General features: G+C 37.4%; 1 protein-coding gene across 9 annotated transcripts in view; it reads right to left on the minus strand.

The window, feature by feature from the left end:
• Positions 1-294: 294 nt before the first annotated feature.
• Positions 295-22,500, minus strand: part of nfasca (neurofascin homolog (chicken) a) — a 176,415-nt gene continuing 154,209 nt past the window's right edge. For all 9 annotated transcript variants that reach the window (XM_026307143.1, XM_026307142.1, XM_026307152.1 and 6 more), the window contains 3 exons: positions 18,732-18,860; positions 17,069-17,138; positions 295-5,800 (listed from right to left, as the gene is read on the minus strand). In XM_026307143.1, coding sequence (XP_026162928.1) covers positions 5,572-5,800; positions 17,069-17,138; positions 18,732-18,860 — 428 coding nt within the window. In that variant the 3' untranslated portion in view covers positions 295-5,571. The remainder of the gene's footprint in view (positions 5,801-17,068; positions 17,139-18,731; positions 18,861-22,500) is intronic.

Genomic DNA, 22,500 nt, shown 5'->3' on the forward strand with positions numbered 1-22,500 from the left:
TTCTTTGGCCGTTGCCGCGTTTCTCTCTTGTATGTCTTTTGGCTGTTGCAGCACGTTTGCCCTTGTCGGCAACCGTACTTTTGAGGCTACATTACGTTTTCATTTTCAGTCTTAACACCACAATGAAAAGGTGAATCACCTTTGAAAAAGATGACAAAAGCAGAGTAACAGAGAAAACCAGCAGACAGAAGGTAAAGAAAATGAGATAGCTTTACTATAAAGAAGGCTTTACTAGCAGAAGTTACATCTCATCATAAACGCATACATGGTGAATATATTTATGCAAGTTTCTATTGAGTAGATGTACCTTACAAAAGCTGTTATTTTGAATGTTGAAGCAAGACTTTGAACAGGTGGTACATGGTAAAAACAATAAGATGCTGAATTTATTTTAAAAAAAGTCAAATAGCTTGTGATCAAATATTTTAAAAAACTCCAGTTGCAAATCTCACATGTGCACCAGTCTAGACTTTGCACCTTTTTGAAATAAAGAAAAACATAAAGTTGCATATTGACATCTGCTGTCTCCCAATGAAATTGAGCTGAGATATTGCAGACATTAACAAGAGACACTCAGCATCACAATGTACTTCAAATTAACGTGGCCAAAGAAAAAACACACTGTGCATCAGCAAATATGCATAACTCTTTTCTTAGTTATATGGCCAATTTACAGCATTTCCCCACTGTAATCCACTTGGAAGAAAAGAGGAAGGCCATGTGGGAAGAAGGGTACAGGTTTCCAGGCCAGATCTGAAAGATACACTTCAACTAAGTCCAGTGAAAAATTTCAGACCTGTGTTCCAACCTAATGAGCTCTCAGTACTTTAGCTTTCTGCTGACTTCTATTTCAGCAAAAGACTCCTGTGTGTTTGTCATAATGTCTGTGTTTAAGCCTCAAACTAACAACCCCCTGTGGTCACACCAAGGTTAGAGAGAACAAATTGCATCACAGAAAACACACACCTGCTTCAAACTCAGAGCATGCTTCTTTCAGGTTCTGCAAAAAGACATAAGGAAACATAATTTTAAGTTCCATTAAGTGGTAGTAAATGACAGGAAGTTCTTGTTATTCTTGCTTTTCCCTCTCTCTCTTTGGAAGGGTTAACAAATGCCAGGTCAACACTGTTTTCAAAATGTGTGCCTCTCATGAAACATATTCTGTTGTTCAATTTCCCCATTGTAGCAAATGCAAATTGTAAGTAATTGGATCCACAGGATTGCAGTCTTCTTTTTGATTGAAGGTCAGACACACGTTGACATAAGCACTCAAGTGACAACAGCTAAGAGCTGGGAATAAACACCACTGTCTGTTCATGTATTAAAGTGATTTTACTCAAGTTTACCACCACGATTTACTGATTCTCACCCAAAATATGGATACTAATATCACAGAATAATTAGTTTCTTGTTTTTTACCTATTCTGTAGTCTATGAAGGGAAAACCGTACTGTGACTGTCTATCTTTACCACATGATAAGGACAGCAGTCCAATGAAAACAATACATCCAAGCATTTGCTGTTATTCACTTTGCTAATCTGTTTGTTTGCTGGAAGCCTTCTATTTGGACGTCCTTTAAAACGGAGAACATTCTATGATACATATTGGGCAATCTGTCTATCACAGCAACAAGATACAGCCAATTACATGCTTTGGTCAAGATGACTGACAGATACTGTAGTCAATAAAAATGAGTCTGATGTGTACAGCATGTCAAAGTTGTGTCAAAATCTGTTCCTTTCCATAAAGGCATTAGAATAGAGCTCACAATAGGAATTACCCATTACTCACAAAATAAACATGATACTTTTATCTAGTTGTCTTGATTTGCATCAAAATATATGGTATTTTATACATTTTAATTTAGATCGAACAGTTCTGAACACTTGGTTTTAGTACTTTCTGCACTGAAACTGAGTGTTGTGATCAAGTTGATGTGGAGTTGGTGACAGTACTGCATACTGTATACACAGACATGGAAACAATAATCTGGGCTTGACTGACTCAGTTTTGGAGGAACCAGCTCAGCCTTTACTCTGCTGAAGTGATACGTGAAATGGGACACGCAATAACATGTATTACATGGAGAAAGGCATTACTGGAAAAAGGAGTAGATGCAGCATCAACGAGAACCATATAAAGGGGAGTTCATTTCAAGACCTCAGTGAATGTATGTTTTGTAGGCCTTCTAGAAGTTTGTGTGTGACAAATGCTGCAAACAGTAGATTTCAGGAGCACTTATTTACATCACTCTAACCATATCCCCTTTCACAATATAGAGTCTAAACCATCAACAAACAAGTGACTGATATACTTGCCACAGCCATATACTACAATGTCAAAGCAAAGGGCAACATAAAGTGGGAAATTACACTAGATACTTTTTCAGAGTTCAAATGTTAGTCAAAGATACATTAGAAAGGTGCATGAGAAACTAAAGCTGCACCTGTCACATTTGCTTGTTAATACAGATTTGCGACTCTGGTTTTTGGGGGAAAATCAAATATTTACAAAAGATGAGATTTTTTTCAGGACCTACATGTACAGAATATATGCCAAATAAATAATAAGGAACAATATAAATTTTCTGTGTAGCAGAAGTGTTATGTTACATAAATCTGAAGAACACAGAGTAACAGTAATACAACATGAGTACAAGAAGAGCAGCACAATGGACAGACAATGATGACATTTTTCATTGTATTTTTTTCTTGATGTTTTTGTAACAGCAGAAAAGCCAGCTGCTTCAGACATAACATACTGTTGTGTTTAACACCTTTCAAAATGAACAATTCTGGATACATCTTTATTTTGTCTATTTCTGATGTGAAACAGCATAATAAATCGGTCAAAAACATTTATATAACAAATTTTAAATTAGGAACTAACATACTATTACCATCCACATAATCTAATAAAATGTAATAAATAGAAATATAAAATAAATATCTTAAATACAACAAGAATTCCAGTTGCTAACTGAGGTTAAAATCTATGTGATTTAGAGTTGGAGGGTTTGTTTTTGAGTAGCAGGTAACTACAGTACCACAGCTAAAATTATCTGCTGAAACCAATGAGCACTCAGTGAGCATAAATTAGAAAAATACAAACAAATAATTGACTGTCAGTCCATCAGTCTGCTAATACACAGACTACACGAAAAATAAACAATGAGCTTGCGTACCTATTCTGTAATCAATCCATTTTTTCTGCAAAAACAAAAAAGTAAGCTGATATATTTCATTTTAAAAGTGGATGTGAATTTTATGTGTATATTGTCATGCTGTAAATCTTGTAATCTTTGAAGTATTCTACATAGCCCAAAATGTGATCTTTTTTTCTTTCATCATGAATAACAAATTAATTAAGTTTATACAAAACTAGAGGGAAGGAAAGGTGTAGGTCTCTCTGAAAAGATGGGTTCAAACTAAAAAGGAAGCATTTTTCAAGCTGTGTAGGTCACACATGATGTCACAGAGGTAAGGGGTCCAGGGAAAATTAAACTTGAAGTTGGTGTGTACAGTACTAGCTACCTAATGCCTGCATCTAACTGTTGGGGATGATAGCTGGGCTGAATAAACACGGACTGTGATAACAATCATGTGGTTAAATGTGTGTGAGTAAAATTTTAGTTAAGAATCCCAGCTTCTCATGCTGAATTCATGTCCCATGGGAGTAAATGTTCACATCCAACCTGACACATTCTTTTCAATACAATTTACAGAAACTAAAAACTAAATGGCAACTTTGGGCTTTAGATTTCAGTGTTATGACCCTAAGTCATTATGTGTGTGATTGGTGTGGTTGGCTCTCCCCTCCCCCATTTCGTGTGTGTGTGTGTGTGTGTGTGTGGGACGGAGGAAGAAGTGGGCATGAACTCTGGAGGTCCGTGGGTTGGTCCATTCGGATTGGATTGGTGTTCCGGGATTGGTCCAGCTCTTCCGGAAGGAAGATAAGAAGCCCATGGACTGCTGTTCGAGAGAGCGATTCTCCCATCTCTGCCACTCCCAAACCAGCATTTGATAAAGACTTCGAGTTAGTTAGCTAGACATCGTTTTGTTTTGAGTTGAGAACATTTTGTATTAATAATAGTTTTTCGTTGATTTTGAGTAAGAATGTTTAGAAATCCTCTGCACTGTATATATTGAGCACAATTAGTTCGGCATTGTGAAATCAGCCTAGGTTATTTTTGTTTTATGTTTTCTCCTGTTTTGTTTTATGAGACCAGGGAAGGAAACCTGTGTATTTTGTGTTATTTTCTTTTAATAAGAAAGAGTAGGGCTAAATCTTGCGTTTTTGTTTGCTTTGAGCTTCTTGAGTTGTTTTCTGTATTTTGGAGAGAATAAATTTTCATTAAGTGTAATTAGTTTTCGTGATTTATTGAGAGTGGGGGAGTTTTGGAGGAAGACTCCACATCGTGTTACGCACAGGTAACCCCTAGGCTACCTGTGCGTAGCCTAGGGGCCTAGCCTAGCCTAGGGGCCTAGCCTAGCCTCTTTTTTATGAAAGAGGCCTTCCTCTTTCATAAAACTAACTTTTCTCTCTGCTGCCTCAACTACTACCATAGTCCTTTTTCAAAAAACTAGGAACGACATCAAGTAGCAGAGCTTGGCTTTTCTCAGGGCAGCCATTTTGAATATCTGTACTACAACACTGGAAAAACCTGTCTACCACACTGTACAAGGCAAAGTGAATAAAAGCATGTGGGTTTATCCTGTGAATGGTAAAGAAGGAACTCAAAATGTGTACTTTTACTAACCAGAATAAACCCAAAACAGTATGGAAGAGGTGATAGTGCATAGTTTTGCAGGGCACTAAAATATGTGCCAGAACTGTTTACAGCATTTAGTAAGATTCAATGACTCATCTACCAGCAGTGGAAAACTCAAATCTTTCACTGTGTAAATATCAATATGATAAACATATCTGCCAGCATCCTGTTGAGATTGATGGTTAGAAGCTGATATGTTACAGGATAAGGTGAGTGTGTGTATGTGTGTGTGTGTTTTTGTATGTAGCTTCTCTGTGTACCATACAGGGATGCTACAGAGGGGCATATCAGGAAAGAGAGCAGGGGCACTGGACATGTTCAGAGCACAAATGACTCAAATAAAAAATGTCTAAAGAACACTCGTTGATGTCTCCAAATGCTGAAAGCTGCCCTGAAGGCACACTACAAGTCTGTGTGAGTAAAGGTAGAGCAGAGCGCACAGAAGAAAAAAAGAGATGCCCACTTAATCCAAACTTCACTTCAAGTGGGCCATATTCTTAGAGCTGGAAATGTAAAGGCTTGCGGTCTAATTCCACTCCCATGATCCTCCACTTTTATCTACAGAGGAAAGCCTACCCAGTCTCCAGACAGGCCCTGCTGCCTTTCTTTTATGGTTTATATATATATATATATATATATGTGTGTGTGTGTTGTGTGTGTGTGTGTATGTGTGTGCGTGTATGTGTGTATGTGTGTGTGTGTGTGTGTGTTTGTTTGTTTGTTGTGTATGGTGCTGTGGTTTACCATAACAACCTCAAACCAGAAGGAACCACGGAGTCCCCTGCCTGCTGCTACAGGGCTATGCCAGCGAGTAGATGGCATTGACAGGTGAAGTCGCCTCGGAGCTCTCGTTGCCCTCCGTCTCATCCTTGTCCTTCTTCACCGTGTACTGGCCAATGAAAGAACCATCCTCGTTGAACTGGCCATCACCACCTTCACCATAGTCCACGAGGCTATCATCACTTTCCTTCACATTGCCATCCAGTGAAGTCTGGCTGCCCTGTAGAGGCTTGTTGTCCTCATCACTGCTGCAAAAGTAAATGAAGAGCAGAGTTAAAGGTTAAAAAAATGTGAGCATGGTGTTATTATGCAGTGTCAGTAAGAGATCAGGATCCTGTCATTGACATAGGTTAAAAAAGGGGAAAATGAAGAAGTTATGGTATTGCATATAAAAGAAAATGTGGTTAATTGCATATTTAAAGCTGTTAAAATATATATTCTGTTGACAACTCTTGGTGAAATTCACAGTTGTCAGACTCATTTTGAGGATTCATTCATTTTTAATTAAACATAAGGTTTAAATATTTTTAGTTCTATATTAGCACAATACTCATTTTTGAAAGCACTCATCTCACCAAATGATGTATAGCATGGTGGTGATAGCTATATATCATTCTGAAAGGTTTTCGATCTCTGTAGTCATTACTTTAAATCCAGACTGGTCATGAAGTGATTCTTTTGCAACTACACTGTGATGGTAACAACATCCACAGACCTCATTGCATGAAAGAATGCACCCTAAAGTTTAGCTCAACCATCTTTCTGATCAATATGTACAAGTGTATTGGTCTTTTGTCCCATTGAGTGTGTCACATAGCGTCTAGGGTCTGTTTGAGATTTCCATGCAGACTCCTTACAGACATCTGAAAAATTTTGACTGTGTGGGCTGAACACATCCACAAATTCAGACCTGACCTTTTGCATGGGTAAAACTAGTTTTGGGAGGGTTGTGATCATTTGAGCTATTTCTTGTTTCTCTATTTAGGTATTTCCAACACAATTAAAAGGTGTTAGTTATTCCAATGAATAGGCTCCTTGTCTCATTTGAGAAGTATGATTGTGATGACTGCTAACATAACATTCAAAAACAAGGCCCAGCTGATTACAGCTATCGTTGTAACAATTCAAAATGTCACACTTTTTACTGTGGTGTGTTTTCAATGCCAGTGGTTTTAACCCTGGACTAGCCTAAAAAATTCCAACATGCAGTTTTTCTACCATCAGGTGTCACAAAACCTTTTAGCCTATTTGTGGGTTTACAAATATACAGGCACTGCCACAGATAAGTAATTATAATCTGTTACACCAGGTTTCATGTACAGTCCACTCCCGCAAAGTTGCGGTTCAGAGTTCGTGGCCTCAGTCGTTCGCATATTTTTCCTTAGAACTTAACTACTTAACTAATAATTGCGGAAACCCCTGCAATTTTGCGGAAACCGCAAATATCCTCAACAATTTTTTATGTTTTTTTTCGTGGCAATATATAATTTTTCATGTGTTTTAGTGCTAAATTATTAAGAACAATATAATTTACTAATTTAGGTCACTAATTTATTTACTGATAATGTATTAAGCTGTTTGAAATGAAATTAAAGTGTTTAGGGAGCATATTCGGGGGGCATATTTACGGTTTAAACTATAAAAATAGGCATTTATAGGCATTTTTTGACCACATCCAAAACAATTCACAGATGCTCTAGAAACATAACTCCTGTGAATTGCGGGGGTTTACTGTATGTAGTCAAAGATCTATTACAGATGGAGCACACTAAAAGTTACTAAAATAGTAAACACAATGGTAAACACCATTAAATCATCTTCATGAACACTCATTTCAAATCTGATATATCACACAGCTGCTGTCAAAACCATATGTTGTCTGTAAATTATCAGCACAAATATTGTCAACTTTATTAAAACACAATAGAGGAGAGAGGGGACACCAGAAGTTTAACAGTGTATTACTGCACTGTCTATTATAAATCAACATTCCCAAATTACTATTTTATAGTCTAGTTTTTCAAGCACCCTGTGTCATTACAAAGAAAGAGCAATGTACAATCAAATGGGTTTCTTACACAACATATCTACTTTAGCAATTTAGTTGCACAGGAATGTGTTAGGAAAGAGGGTTGACCAATTGTCCACATGAAATCAAGCGAAAATTTCTAAAATATTAAAAAGAAATATCTACAAACAATAATCGGTTTACAGCAAACCCTGACCACATGTATGCGTTCATTATAGTATAGGCTACAGTTTGGTCTGTGCATGCGCAGGGTGCTGTACACGTGAGGGTCAGCTGATCGCCACCTACAGACAATAAAGTGTAAATGCCATGCAATGGTACAAATGATGAACAGTTGTGATAAAAGTGCCAACTTGCTGTGGGAGAGAGTGACACTGTGAACTGCTACTACTGTATACAGAAACCTGTTTTTTTATTACAATTGATATTCTGTGTTTGTTCTGTGATAAAGGAACACTTCTCAGTGAAAGACTTTTTGTATATTTTTACCAGGCTGTCACTGTTCACTTTTGCAACATATAAGACCTTGACAGTTTCAGCTTTAGCTTGTCCCATATCTTGTACAGTGTAGTCATGGAATCACATCATCATCAATTCAGACATATAAAAAGATTTATAAGTATGTCAACTACAGTACATTCTGGACACGTGGCCAAATTTTTGGTACCCTTCCATTAAAGAAGTAGTAATAAATAAGAAATTTACTGAAGATTAACTAATGAAAATCAGACATTGCTTTTGAATTGTGGTTCAACAGAAGCATTTAAAAAAACAAACTAATGAAACTGGCCAGGACAAAAATGGTACCCTTCATTTAATATTTTGTTGCACAACCTTTTGAGGCAACTGAAATCAATTTCTCCAACTCTCAATGAGACCTCTGCACCTGTCGATGTATTTTGGCCCACTCCTTGTGAGCAAACTGCTCCAGCTGTCTCAGGTTTGAAGGGTGCCTTCTCCAGACTGCATGTTTCAGCTCTTTTCACAGATGTTCAATAGGATTTAGATCAGGGCTCATAGAAGGCATCTTCAGAATAGTCTGTTTTGTTCTTAGCCATTCTTTGATGTTTGAAAGTACTCATATTCTCTACTCAGACCTCAGACCCCAGAGGGTTAAGTAGAAGTACAGATACTTGTGTGAAAAATGTATAAGTACTGACTCAACTCCTTTACTCAAGTAAAAGTAATAAAGTACAGGGTCTGAAATGTACTTAAGTAAAAAAGTAAAAATGTTTTTTTGCTGTGAATGATACATAATATATCTTTTGATAACTCCACAAAACTAAAAAAGTTTGACACAAAAAAGGAAATTCTTCTTTTATTAACAACCTGCACAGTGCTGGTACACAAAACACAATGCATTCACCATGAGCCGACAGCATTGAACAGTTCTTTTAAATACAACCATGGATGGGGAATGTTTAGCTTTTCCGAATCTGCTGCATCGTCGGACTCTGCAATACTCCCTGGATCCCTTTCATCCTCCATGTCGCACTGCAAATTTTCTCTCTATCCAAACCTGTCCACTCACTCGATTTTCCTCTGAAGTTATACGGTAAATGGTCATATACTTGTATAGCGCTTTTCTACACTCAAATGTACTCAAAGCGCTTTTACACTATTTGTCCATTCACCCTGCTCACATATTCATACACCGGTGGAAGAGCCACTGGGGTCAACTTGGAGTTCAGTGTCTTGCCCAGGGACACTTTGGCCTGTGGACCAGGGAAGCCAAGGATCGAACCATGGTCAATCTGCTCTAACTCCTGAGCCACAGCCTCCCACAGTTAGATAAGTCTTTTACGTCGTGTCGTCATCCGCGGAGGCTAAAAAAGTAACAAGCCTGTTTTGATAATGTAAGGAGTAGAAAGTTCAGATGTTTGTGTTTAAATGTAGGGAGTAAAAGTAAAACGTCGTCAGAAAAATAAATATCCAAGTAAAGTACAGATACCTAAAAAATCGTCATTATCCATTTTGTCAAATTCCGGTGTTGCTTTTTTATAATTTTCTTTCAACAATGGAGTCCTCCTTGGTCGTCTTCCATTAAGACCACTTTGGCTCAAACAGCAATGGATGGTGCAATCTAACACTAATGTATCTTGACCTTGGAGTTCACCTCTAAGCTCTTTGGCTACTATTCATATTATCCGTCTCTTCAGTTTGTCATTAATTTTTCCCTTGTGGCCATGTCCAGGGAGGTTGGCTACAATCCCATGGAGCTTAAACTTCTGAATATGTACACCTGTAGTCACAGGAACATCAAGCTGCTAGGAGATAGTCTTATAACCTTTACCTTTAACATGCTTATCTTTTCTTTCTAGTCTCCTGAGACAACTCTCTCCTTAGCTTTCTGTGGTCCATATTCAGTGTGGTACACACCATGATACCAAACGACTACTTTTCATGTGTCATTAGTTTTTTCAAATGCTTTTGCTGAACCATAATTCAAAAATGATGTTTGATTTTCATTACCTAAATTTCAGTAAATTTACCTTAAAAATTACCTTTGTCAGTTTCAAGTCATTTCAGTGACCATTGTGGGTTTTTCTTTCTTTAATGGAAGGGTACCAACAATTTTGTTCATGTGTGTATGCATGTAAATAGTTGAGAAATTCCAGATGTATTGTTTAAGAACATAGCTGCATTCGCATTTTTAAACAAAGGTATTTTCAGATTTACAGTACAAATTTTTACAAAACATTACAAGTTTGTCTTTGTCTTTATGTTTTAAAGGCAAGATAAATAATGTCATAAAAATTTTTAATTCAAAACATGTGCATACACATCCTAAATGGTTGCCATACTCTAACATGAGATCTAAGCCTGAAAATACTGCACCTCATTTGAAGAGCTGTGTTTGATCTCATTTCAGAACATGTGTTTTAATTTTGATTTTAGAGTGTATGAACCTGCATGCACAGGGAGGAAGGCTAGACTAGAATTAGCTTTCCTTTCTTAGGCCAAAGAGCAGGAAAAGTTACACATAATATGAAGAGTTGGGCATAAAGTAGATAAATGCAAAAATTTACTAAGTTTGGGGACAATTAGTTTTTTGTTTTGATTATTTGTTAAAGGGTCAATTCACCCAAATAACATCATAATTTGCACATTAATTGCATAATTTTGCTGTATTAATCAGTGAGAAGATTACCTCCATCCTGGTGAAGATAACCAGAAACGGAAACTGTTTTTTTCCCCTTAGAACTGTCTTAAGGAGGAGGTAGGGCAGAGTGGTTGGGCACACAAATAATTTACTCAAACATGTTTTTTTAAGCATGACTACAGTCTTTCCCAAACATTAACCAAGTATGTGTAAAGCGAAACAAATATTAACCGGATATGTAACCATTAAAAAAATGCTCAAAGTAACCTTTTTTGTCCCTTTTTTTTTTTTTTTAAAGAAAATGTAGTTCAGCTAGGTTTACTGGGTGGTTTATATGGATTTTAGGGAAACATGTTGAAACCACCCTCAGACTGAATCTAAATACAGCACCTCCTACTTATTTCCTGTACATAAACTAGAATCCAATCTTAAAGAATCCAAGTTGTTAATTCAGAAGCAGACTGCAGAAAGGTAAGCAGCACAGAATTTGTCTCTCTGGTTTCTCTGAGTGTGCCAAAAACATCTCTTTGTGCAGCAGTGTAATTGAAATGCTTCAAGATTACATATCTGTTACTGCTAATTAAAACAAATCTGGCCAAGAGTCAGAACCTTTATCAAAATGACTGAAATGACAAAATGACATTTGCCATTTCATCTGTTAACCACACTCCACTAGTAACTTCATTGAGCCAGAGGAATAAAAGAAAGAGTATTATTATTTCAGTGACTTTAAAATGTCTTTAGTATGAAAGTGGGCAGAGTCAGGAATAATTCAATTATCTGATTAGGTGATTTTTGGAGTAAAAGATCAAAGGTGGTGAAGAAACTTAGGAGATGGGATTGTGTTTCAGATAACAACAAAACATAAACGCACCAATCTGCAACATTTACAAAATATACTGAACATGACAGATAAACAGGACTATAGTGTCAAGAGGTCTACTCTGTATTTTGTCTTTTGTTTTCTTTCACCTTAACTTGACAGATATGAATTTAAAACATTGTATGAGTCTTATTCAATATCAGATTTTACATGCTTGGAACTGCTTTGGATGGACATGATAGATTATAATGTTAACAAGTTAAAATGGCCCCACAGATGTCAATCGATTGAAATGCCCTGGGAATGAGCAGTAGAGAATGAGATTTTCTTAGAGCAGGATTGAGGGAATTCAGGTGTGGAGAAAGGAGGTGTCTTATTGAAACTTAGGAGATGGGATTGTGTTTCAGATAACAACAAAACATAAACGCACCAATCTGCCACATTTACAAAATATACTGAACATGACAGATAAACAGGACTATAGTGTCAAGAGGTCTACTCTGTATTTTGTCTTTTGTTTTCTTTCACCTTAACTTGACAGATATGAATTTAAAACATTGTATGAGTCTTATTCAATATCAGATTTTACATGCTTGGAACTGCTTTGGATGGACATGATAGATTATAATGTTAACAAGTTAAAATGGCCCCACAGATGTCAATCGATTGAAATGCCCTGGGAATGAGCAGTAGAGAATGAGATTTTCTTAGAGCAGGATTGAGGGAATTCAGGTGTGGAGAAAGGAGGTGTCTTATTCTGATTGTGATTTTTTGTTGTAATACCTTTAAATGAGACCAAGGTTAAGAGTGTAATCAAAAGGGTAGAAAAACAATACATTTTTTTTTATTTTGGGTATATTAATTTTGAGCCTGTGCACAAAAATGTGGCGTGTCTGATAAAGGTTTAAGTAATATTGGTGCATTCACAGAACTCAGCAGTTGATATGGTTTATACAATACTGATGTCCAACAATGAAAATAAAGACTCAGCATGTAATAATTTGGAGTTCTCCTTTAGCAACTACAGTACAAGTAAAACTGTCTATTATACAGATCGTTGATTCAGGCAACTTTATGATGATGGTTAATTATGGTCCTGTACATTAACTCTGCTAAAGATCCTACTGAAACAAGACAGAATGCAAAACAAGCTGGAGAAAACTGAAGAAGGTAAGCACAGAAAAATTCTTATATCATGTGCAACTCATGGTATTTTGACTTTGAAACATTTTTCCAAGACTCAGTGAACCAAGGTCATAACATTTTTGATTGGATCTTGGTGGAGTGTTTGTTCTGGCTTTTTGTCCTCCAAATGTTCTCCAGTTGTTTGGTGCCTAAATCTGTTCTTTCAGGGTGTCAAACTGTGCCAAACAGACTGCCCTGCACCCCTGCCCTCACTACAACCCAAATTGATTTCCTCACCATCTCTCACCCCATGCATCTGGTGGTGGATGATGTCAGCCAGCAGAGGAAAAACAATGCAATTAACCTCTCGAAGGGTGAAAAACATGCCAGTGCCTTAGCTGGAACAAAAAGGTGCATGTTCACTCAGGCTGCTGTCAGGAATCACTATGTCACCTTGTACTGCCAGAACAGCCTGTCCGTGAAAAGAATGATGTGGTTACAGAGATGGATGTTTCTCTCTTACTTACAGGATGAAGTTCTAGAAAAGGTCTTTAGGCACTAAATAATCCGTATGCAACTTGGAGTAACTCAAATGCAACACTGTTTTATAACATTAAAATCAATGGGGTTGAGTGAGTCACCTGCAGTCACCTGCACTGAGCTCAATAAAATGCATCTTTGAGCCATACAATAAAAATTTTTGTACTGTTTGACAGGAGGCCATGGTCTATATGTTTTACTTGAGGTTTGAATGCTAATGTGTAATTTTTGTGTACCTGCAATAAAACACATATGTTTTACAAATGTATATTTTACTATGTATAAGTACTAAAACAGTTGGTCCAGAGACAATTCATCATAATCATTTGTATCAAAGATTTTAACAGGCAAGTTCTTAAAAATGCAGACTTATATTACTGTTATTTTTCTCTATTTTAATCTTTGCAAATTTTATATCTTTGGAGTTTAGCCATTTCTTCAGAAGATACAACAAGATATTCGGACTATCTTTGCTGCAGGAAATTTTGATTGTTTCAGTATTTACAGATATTTTAAAAACAATGAATTGTTTAATATGAAAAAAAAATGAAAACATATATCAACAAAAATGTTGTATTTTACATTGCATTTTCTATGGACAGAATAAGTATGCAATAAAAAAACTAAGATATTTATGGTGACTGAAGATATTTTAGGATTGATGTATTATTAATAGAAATGTATCTGTTTAAATATATTAAAAGCCTGTCCAAGTCTGTTTATTTAGCTTCACATTGACCTCACCTCAGTTAGATTTTTTTAGAAAATCATGTAGTATGGAATAGGATTGTTATCTTTTCGGTGAGATGGGAAGATAAAGACCAACCTCATTACGGTTACATCAACCGTAATGAGGTTGAAGTTTAACCTAGCTTAGAATAAGAACTGGAAACTGGAAGCATTTAGCCTGGCTCTGTCCAGAGGAACAGAACTATGGAAATGAGAATATGTGCTTTTAGGGGGAATAGATCGCTCTATTTGTTTATTAACACAGTCTGGACTGGATTGCACTGCATATGTCCAGCTTTCCAGAATATGCATCATCCCAGTGAGGTTGCAAGGTTTGGCGCCAATATGCCTGAAACATAGCAAAAGTTGTGCTAACCAACTGTGCTCAAGCTGTTGATGCAGAAATGCTGGTCAGATTACTAAGCTGTTAAACTTTTAAAACGAATAAACTTAAAATTAATTTTGTGACTGAAGTCAGAGTTATTTGAATATTTGGGAAATCAATTAAAAATAAGTATACATACACATGCCTCTGTTCTTTACTGTATTTCTGAGTGCATTGCTTGGAGGTCATGTAACCATCATGAACTGAAAGAATGCTCTAGGGTTAAGAAGCCCTGGCCTTGTTCATTAATTAAGTTTGGGTTGGTTTGACAGTTACCTTGATGACACTAACAAAATTTTGTTACTACTGATTATTAGGCTGACAGTTTGACACCCATAAGAACCAAAGCCTCAGATTCAGCTGCATCATGACAGCTGCCATGATAATCAGACCTCATAGCTATATTGTCAGTGACATCATCACAATGTTCAAATGGTGCTTTACAAACTAAAGCAGGCCAGCTAGACTGACAGAATAAATAAAAACACTTCACTCTTTGCAGACTGAACAAAGAGTCAACCATACAGGCTGATTGTCTTGTTCAGTCTCCCCAAATAGCTACTTTGTCCAACCCCCCACTCTCCCCAGTCTAGGGGAAACATCTTTTCCCTCCCAACATGCACAGGCCAAGAAAGAAGCCGTGCCGAAAACAAAGTACCTGTTCTCATTTTCGTTCCTGTCAGGGACAGATGACCCATTTCAGCATAGGGTAGAAAAAGGGATGTGACGTGAGGAAACAAAGAAGAAAGTAAAAGAGAAAGAGCAGAAAAAGAAAGAGGAAGGAAGACAAAGGATCTCCACATGATAAATGAATGTACTGTAAATCCTTGCATCCACACAATCAGACACAGAGTGGACTTGATGGATTGCCACCAGGGATGGCGTCTGGGACAGACTAAGAGTAAAGCCCTTGATATTGGTGTGGGGGGTAGAGGAGGGATTAATGTTACATTAATCTTAACTATAAATTTAATTAGGAAAAACAAGGATCTCATTCACTGGAGATAAATGAACCACACAGTATAAAGCACAACAGTGTAGCATCACTTGTGATTATGAATGCTGATTGCACCTTTTTCAAAATGTACACTTATATAGAGCCATCTTTTGAATTATAATGCCATGAGAATGTCTATGAAATACTGCAATTTCATATGTTTAGCCAAAACATTTTACACCTAAACTGAGTAAACAGAGCTACTTAATTATAATGATTTCATATGTTTGACATAGTCTGAATACTCTAAATAATAGGATCCTTGTTGTCATTATATGTGTATAATATTTAGGCATTTACAGTATACTGTTTTCTTTCTCATCAACAGGATCCAAGGACAGAATTAAGATTCTCTGGAATGAAAGAAGCATTCTCTCATTCCAGAGTAGCTACAATTGATAGTAAATGTTGTAGTATCACTCCACAGCCGAGTTAGAATATGAACATTTTAGGGTTAGAAAGGTTAAGTTCAGGTTTTACTCAAAGTGGACACATAAAATGACTCATTCCCCATTAAGAGAATGAGGCCACGGACGTCAGTGGGACCTGGAAGGAGCAAAAGACAAGTCACTTACCAATACATTCTGTACAGACTGTTCTACAGTGTATAGAGTGCATCCTCACATTACTGAAATGTAGTATACCATTTATATTCAGTATATTTTACTGCACAACACAGTACAGTATGTGCCTACTTCTAATGTGGTCATGTGAACAGCTGGACAGTTCGATGGCATTGTGGCCATTTGATTCTCACATACATATCTATCACGAAGATAAGTTTTTGTCTGTTGTTAGACCACTCTAATATAAAATGAGCTGCATATCAGAAATACTTGCTAACTAATGCTAACAGTAGCTCCTGGACAGCTGCATTAGGGCTTTCAAAATATAGCCACCGTTAAAGCATTAAAAAGCTTAGTCCTTGAAACCGGCTTTTTCAAACATATTAACTGAACCTTTTAAAGCCTTTGTCTTTGGGAAGAAATTTGCAATTTAGGAAGAAAAAGACATGTCTTTAAATGTGTCCACATAAGTGTTAGACAGAACAATATAGGACTATATAACTAAATAGTTCATAATCAATAGTAAGCACACTGTAGGACTAATCATTCAAACTGAATGCCTTCATAATTAAAGCACTGTCTCATCTGATCTGAATTTCTAGGGCAAAAAAAACTCCTCTTTGTTTGCATTACTTAATCCTGACAATGTTGCACCTGGCACCAATAATTATTATTTTCTAAACAGACAAAGGCTTTTTGCCACCTAATAAAAGATTGCATATCCACTACAATAATCTGAATACTTAAAAAGAGATTTTTTTCAAGTCATATTTTTTGGGCATTTTTCCTTTATTATAGAGGACATTAGCGAGATGACAGAAAATTAGGTAGACATGTGGCACAAAGGACCAGTGCCACCACATTCAGGAGCAGGCTTGCTCACCCTACACCATGCGCAATACCCGCTTCAAAACTGATTTGCTTTGAATTCAGCTCAACATGTTCTGTTCTACGGCTGTATCTCTGAGACTCTTATAAAGTATCTACAATAATAACATAGTTTTCATTCAGTATACAAGATGGGAGATGGCAGTCCTACTTAGTAGTTATAGAACATTAAATTTACCACCAATTCCCTTGACTGCTATTATGGACTATATTTTAAATTTTACTTCAGCTAAATTCAAAAGTCAGTGCTCAAATATAGACTATATGCTGTAACGTAGGTGGAGCAGTAGGAATGCTGAAACTGAGCAATATGTTTAATAATTGTACTTACTGGTAATCAAAGGATCCATCCTGGTCTTTATGGTCCACCGGGTCCAAAGGGAGATCTTTCTTGTCACGCACTGAGGACAGAATAACAAAAATCTTCAGCATTTCGCCAAGAGCCCCACTGATGTCATGGTTAGATTTGTTACACAAAATCATCCATACATTCACCCAATTGGAATGTTGTCATGCTACTGACCTATATATATAGGACTGATGTACACTAATAACGCTTATTCAATAGTAAGACAACAGTCAAATTGGCTGATACATTCAGGGGTTCAAGGAGTTAGTTTCAGCATATGATTTTGTTCCATATATTTGTCTTCACATATTAAACTGTTAACACTGTGTTCCAATTCCATACTTTTAATTCCATAATTTCTGTACTGGAAATGAATATACTCTGATATTTTGCATTAGTGCAATATGCTTGGTGGAAGACATCAGTTCAACATCAGTTCAATTGCTACTAAATTAAAATTTGAACACTTACAAAATGCAGAATAATAATATGCTTCCAATCATTTTTTTTTTTTTGTTGCTGTCATCTGAGCTTCTACCACAGTAATACGTGTATACTTTAGTATGCATTTGGAGCACAGTGCCCTTTATCAGAGACCTACAAGTCTGTTTTATAGCAATTGTATTGTACATTGGGGTGGGTTTGTATAGTGTTAGCATTTTAATTAGTACTGAAATCATGCTTCATTCTCAGTGTATGTGTGTCACCTCTTCACATCAGTCTTTTGTTAAACCTCTTTATCAGTGTTCTGTTGTAATCCTTACTGGATTTCATTCATTACTTGGTGTTAGATCTGAATCTTTACATCATCATACATCAGCACCTACCTAGATGCTTTGCAAAACCAGTCATGCAACCACCACCTAGACATTATAGAAACTGTAAAATATTACCACAACTTGTGTTGCCTTAAAACATAGTGTTTAGTCTGTTGTTTTCATTCAGTCACATAGATTTAAAAATAAAAAGAAGAACAAGTACTGACAATAAAATAGCTCTAATTAATATACCTTCATGTCATGATCAAGGAATTAGAGTAGTAAGCACAACTTAAAGTGGTTTGTAATGTAGCAGTCAATAATCCTAAATCGCATATACCAACAGATTATATTTAAAGATAGCTGGAAAAGTTTGTACATGAGTTTAGGAGAGGAATCAGCTGTGTCTGAATCACGACCTGTTTGCTACCTTGTTACCAATCTGACATGTCAATTTAGTCAAATTATTGCATGCAAAATAAACATCCAAAAGACTTCTTCAAAATGCTGTAGTAGACCATATAGAAGATAGTCTTTGTAAAACAGTCTGGATAAATTCAGTTATGAATTTTACAATAATGTTTTGAACAGTTCATCAAGTACAGTAGGATGTGTTTGTCCTAATTACTATAAGAAATATTACTTCTCTGAAACAAAACTGAAATGCAGTACTTGTCGCTAGTACTTTCAACATAACCGTTTCTGTTGGGAAGCATTGAGTTTATCTTTAAAATAATATTATTTTACATGGGAAAAAATATCTAGGAATCATTCTCTCCATCCAGTTCCTAATGTTCTCATTAAATGCCTGTAAGCTTTTATAAGATGACTACTTGAAGTTAACATGGACTTCTCATGGGTCTCTAAACGCCAGTCCCATCCCTTACCTGGATATTTGCCACCGCGACTCCTCTTGATGAAGCAGACGATGAGGAGAATCAGAATGATGAGGGCGATGGCACACATTAGGCCAATAAACCACCCCTGAGTGGCAATGTCTACCTGGTCAATGTAGGCTGGAGACACACAGAGAACATGGACAAAGGGTGGGGAAGGAGAAGAGAGAAGAGTGAAAACAGTGTTTTACTGGACCTTAATGAGGAAGATATCTCCCACAGCACTCAATATAAGTCAACAACTCAAATCCAGAATCTCATTTCCCCCAAAGCTCATATACAGGACGATAGTGTAAAAAGATTTTTGTCTCCTTTTCCATTACACAGTCTGTAAATCTAAAAAAGCATGAGAGACAGAGTTTTGTGATACACAAATAATCGCTACTTTCAATACATATAAAAAGGTTTCAGTAAAACCTCAGTCTCTTTGATATCAGCCCGAAATCAAAACTCCTTGTATATATTGACACTAAATATAGTGTTGAATAAAACAAATTGAAAGATTTTTACATCAATATTTCTAAACAGCCATCAAATATGTACAGACTAAAAAAGTCCAATAAAAGAGGTCTTATATTTTATGCCATCTCATGTTGTTATAAGTAGTACCTGGGGTTCTGTGGGAACACTGTTTTCATTTCACTGTACAGTGGGTACGGAAAGTATTCAGACCCCTTTAAATTTTTCACTCTTTCTGTCATTGCAGCCATTTGCCAAAATCAAAAAAGTTCATTTTATTTCTCATTAATGTACACTCAGCACCCCATCTTGACAGAAAAAAACAGAAATGTAGAAATTTTTGCAAATTTATTAAAAAAGAAAAACTGAAATATCACATCGTCATAAGTATTCAGACCCTTTGCAGTGACACTCATATTTAACTCACATGCTGTCCATTTCTTCTGATCCTCCTTGAGATGGTTCTGCTCCTTCATTGGAGTCCAGCTGTGTTTAATTAAACTGATTGGACTTGATTAGGAAAGGCACACACCTGTCTATATAAGACCTTACAGCTCACAGTGCATGTCAGAGCAAATGAGAATCATGAGGTCGAAGGAACCGCCCAAGGAGCTCAGAGACAGAATCCTGGCAAGGCACAGATCTGGCCAAGGTTACACAAGAATTTCTGCAGCACTCAAGGTTCCTAAGAGCACAGTGGCCTCCATAATCCTCAAATGGAAAAAGTTTGGGATGACCAGAACTCTTCCTAGACCTGGCCGTCCAGCCAAACTGAGCAATCGTGGGAGAAGAGCCTTGGTGAGAGAGGTAAAGAAGAACCCAAAGATCACTGTGGCTGAGCGCCAGAGATGCAGTAGGGAGATGGGAGAAAGTTCCACAAAGTCAACTATCACTGCAGCCCTCCACCAGTCGGGGCATTATGGCAGAGTGGCCCGACGGAGACCTCTCCTCAGTGCAAGACACATGAAAGCCCGCACAGAGTTTGCCAAAAAACACATGAAGGACTCCCAGACTATGAGAAATAAGATTCTCTGGTCTGATGAGACCAACATTGAACTTTTTGGCATTAATTCTAAGCGGTATGTGTGGAGAAAACCAGGCACTGCTCATAACCTGCCCAATACAATCCCTACAGTGAAACATGGTGGTGGGAGCATCATGCTGTGGGGGTGTTTTTCAGCTGCAGGGACAGGACGACTGGTTGCAACTGAAGGAAAGATGAATGTGGCCAAGTACAGAGATATCCTGGAAGAAAACCTCTTCCAGAGTGCTCAGGACCTCAGACTGGGCCGAAGGTTCACCTTTCAACAGGACAATGACCCTAAGCGGACAATGACCCTAAGCACACAGCTAAAATAACAAAGGAGTGGCTTCAGAACAACTCTGTGACCGTTCTTGACTGGCCCAGCCAGAGCCCTGACCTAAACCCAGTTGAGCATCTCTGGAGAGACCTGAAAATGGCTGTCCACCAACGTTCACCATCCAACCTGACAGAACTGGAGAGGATCTGCAAGGAAGAATGGCAGAGGATCCCCAAATCCAGGTGTGAAAAACTTGTTGCATCATTCCCAAGAAGACTCATGGCTGTACTAGCTCAAAAGGGTGCTTCTACTCAATACTGAGCACAGGGTCTAAATACTTATGACGATGTGATATTTCAGTTTTTCTTTTTTAATAAATTTGCAAAAATTTCTACATTTCTGTTTTTTTCTGTCAAGATGGGGTGCTGAGTGTACATTAATGAGAAATAAAATGAACTTTTTTGATTTTGGCAAATGGCTGCAATGACAGAAAGAGTGAAAAATTTAAAGGGGTCTGAATACTTTCCATACCCACTGTATATGGCTGGAATGACAAATAAAAACCCTCTTGACCTAATATATTTGAGCAAACAAAGCAAAGTCATCTCCTGATTAAAAGAAACACCACTTTTAAAAAGGCTAGTAAACACATTATACTTTGCTTTCGTTGGACGTTACTTTTCTAATATAGCCTTAAATTTCCCAGCAGCCAAATGTGGCAACATAGCAGCGTAATAACAGTCTCGTACTCTCCATATGCAGATTGCACAGAAATAAGAAGTTAATGATCAGACATGAATATAGTTGAAGAATGCAGAGTACATGTTGAGTAGAATTTAATCATATAACTTTATTCTACATGCTCTCTGGAGAGAATGTGAGAAGCTGTATAGAAATCATGAGAATCTGAATATTTCCACTGTAAAAAAAAATCCAACTACCTCCACTCATAAATTATTTATACTGCTCATAATGACAATCAAGTTGAAAACATGTCCAGATATAGAGGCAAAGTGTGTGGATTTCAGGTTGCTTTTGCAAAAACATGAACAAAGCATAAAAAAAATAAAGCATAATAACTCACCCAGTTTTACTGTATTAATACTGACAGGCTAGCATCAAGAGTAGCCCACCTGGCTGGAACCCCGGTTCCACAAAGCCAGGTGTGACCTCACCTGCTTTGGTCTTAAAGGTGACAGATTTGCTGCTGACGCTGTTGAGCTCATGGGAGTAAACCCTCAGATGGTACTTGGCGCCTGCGATCAGATCCGCCACTTTAATGGGGGGCTGTTGTTTCACAGGTACAACTTTCACCGTCTTGTCGCCTTGGAAACACAAGAAAGGGGCCAATCACACTCTAGGGGGTGCGGCCTTCATCCCATAGTAACAGCTGTGCTCACTAGCAAAGGTCACAGCATCGCAACGCTCACAGCAGTGCTTTCTTTTACTGGGTGATTGCAGGGTTGCTAAGTAAATTGAGACTTTTAAACAATGCAGTGCCCATGTCCATCTCAAAGAGTCATTTACACTATGAAGTGGCTCTGAGACCACAATAGGTGTCAAGGACATACTTCTCCAGAGATGTCTCATCTAAAAAATGGGACATAGAGGAGCAGGGAGGCACAAGGAGCAGGTGTGCCTTCATGCAAAACCATTACACTTTGTTCATCAAAGCCTCACACTAGTAAGCTGTCATGAACTGGCTCTACCATAACATCAGGTACTAAGGTGGCAAGGCATTGTTTGTCTCAATTATTCACAAGTCCACTTACGTCTCCATGAAGTCAAAACAAAACACAAGCCTGTGTCTTCCCAATCGAAAGATGTTGGTCATGACAAGGCCGAGTTATGAGCATGACTCTGAGGTGGCAGTGATAGGAGAAGGAAGCATGAGGTGGTGATGTCATGCACCATGCTATCAACCATTTGACAGCATTGATGTCATCCAAGATAACTCATTCCAAAGCCATGCTATAAATACCAGTCTTCAAACCAGCCAA

Source organism: Mastacembelus armatus, chromosome 5 (genome assembly GCF_900324485.2).
Source record: "Mastacembelus armatus chromosome 5, fMasArm1.2, whole genome shotgun sequence".
NCBI lineage: Eukaryota > Metazoa > Chordata > Actinopteri > Synbranchiformes > Mastacembelidae > Mastacembelus > Mastacembelus armatus.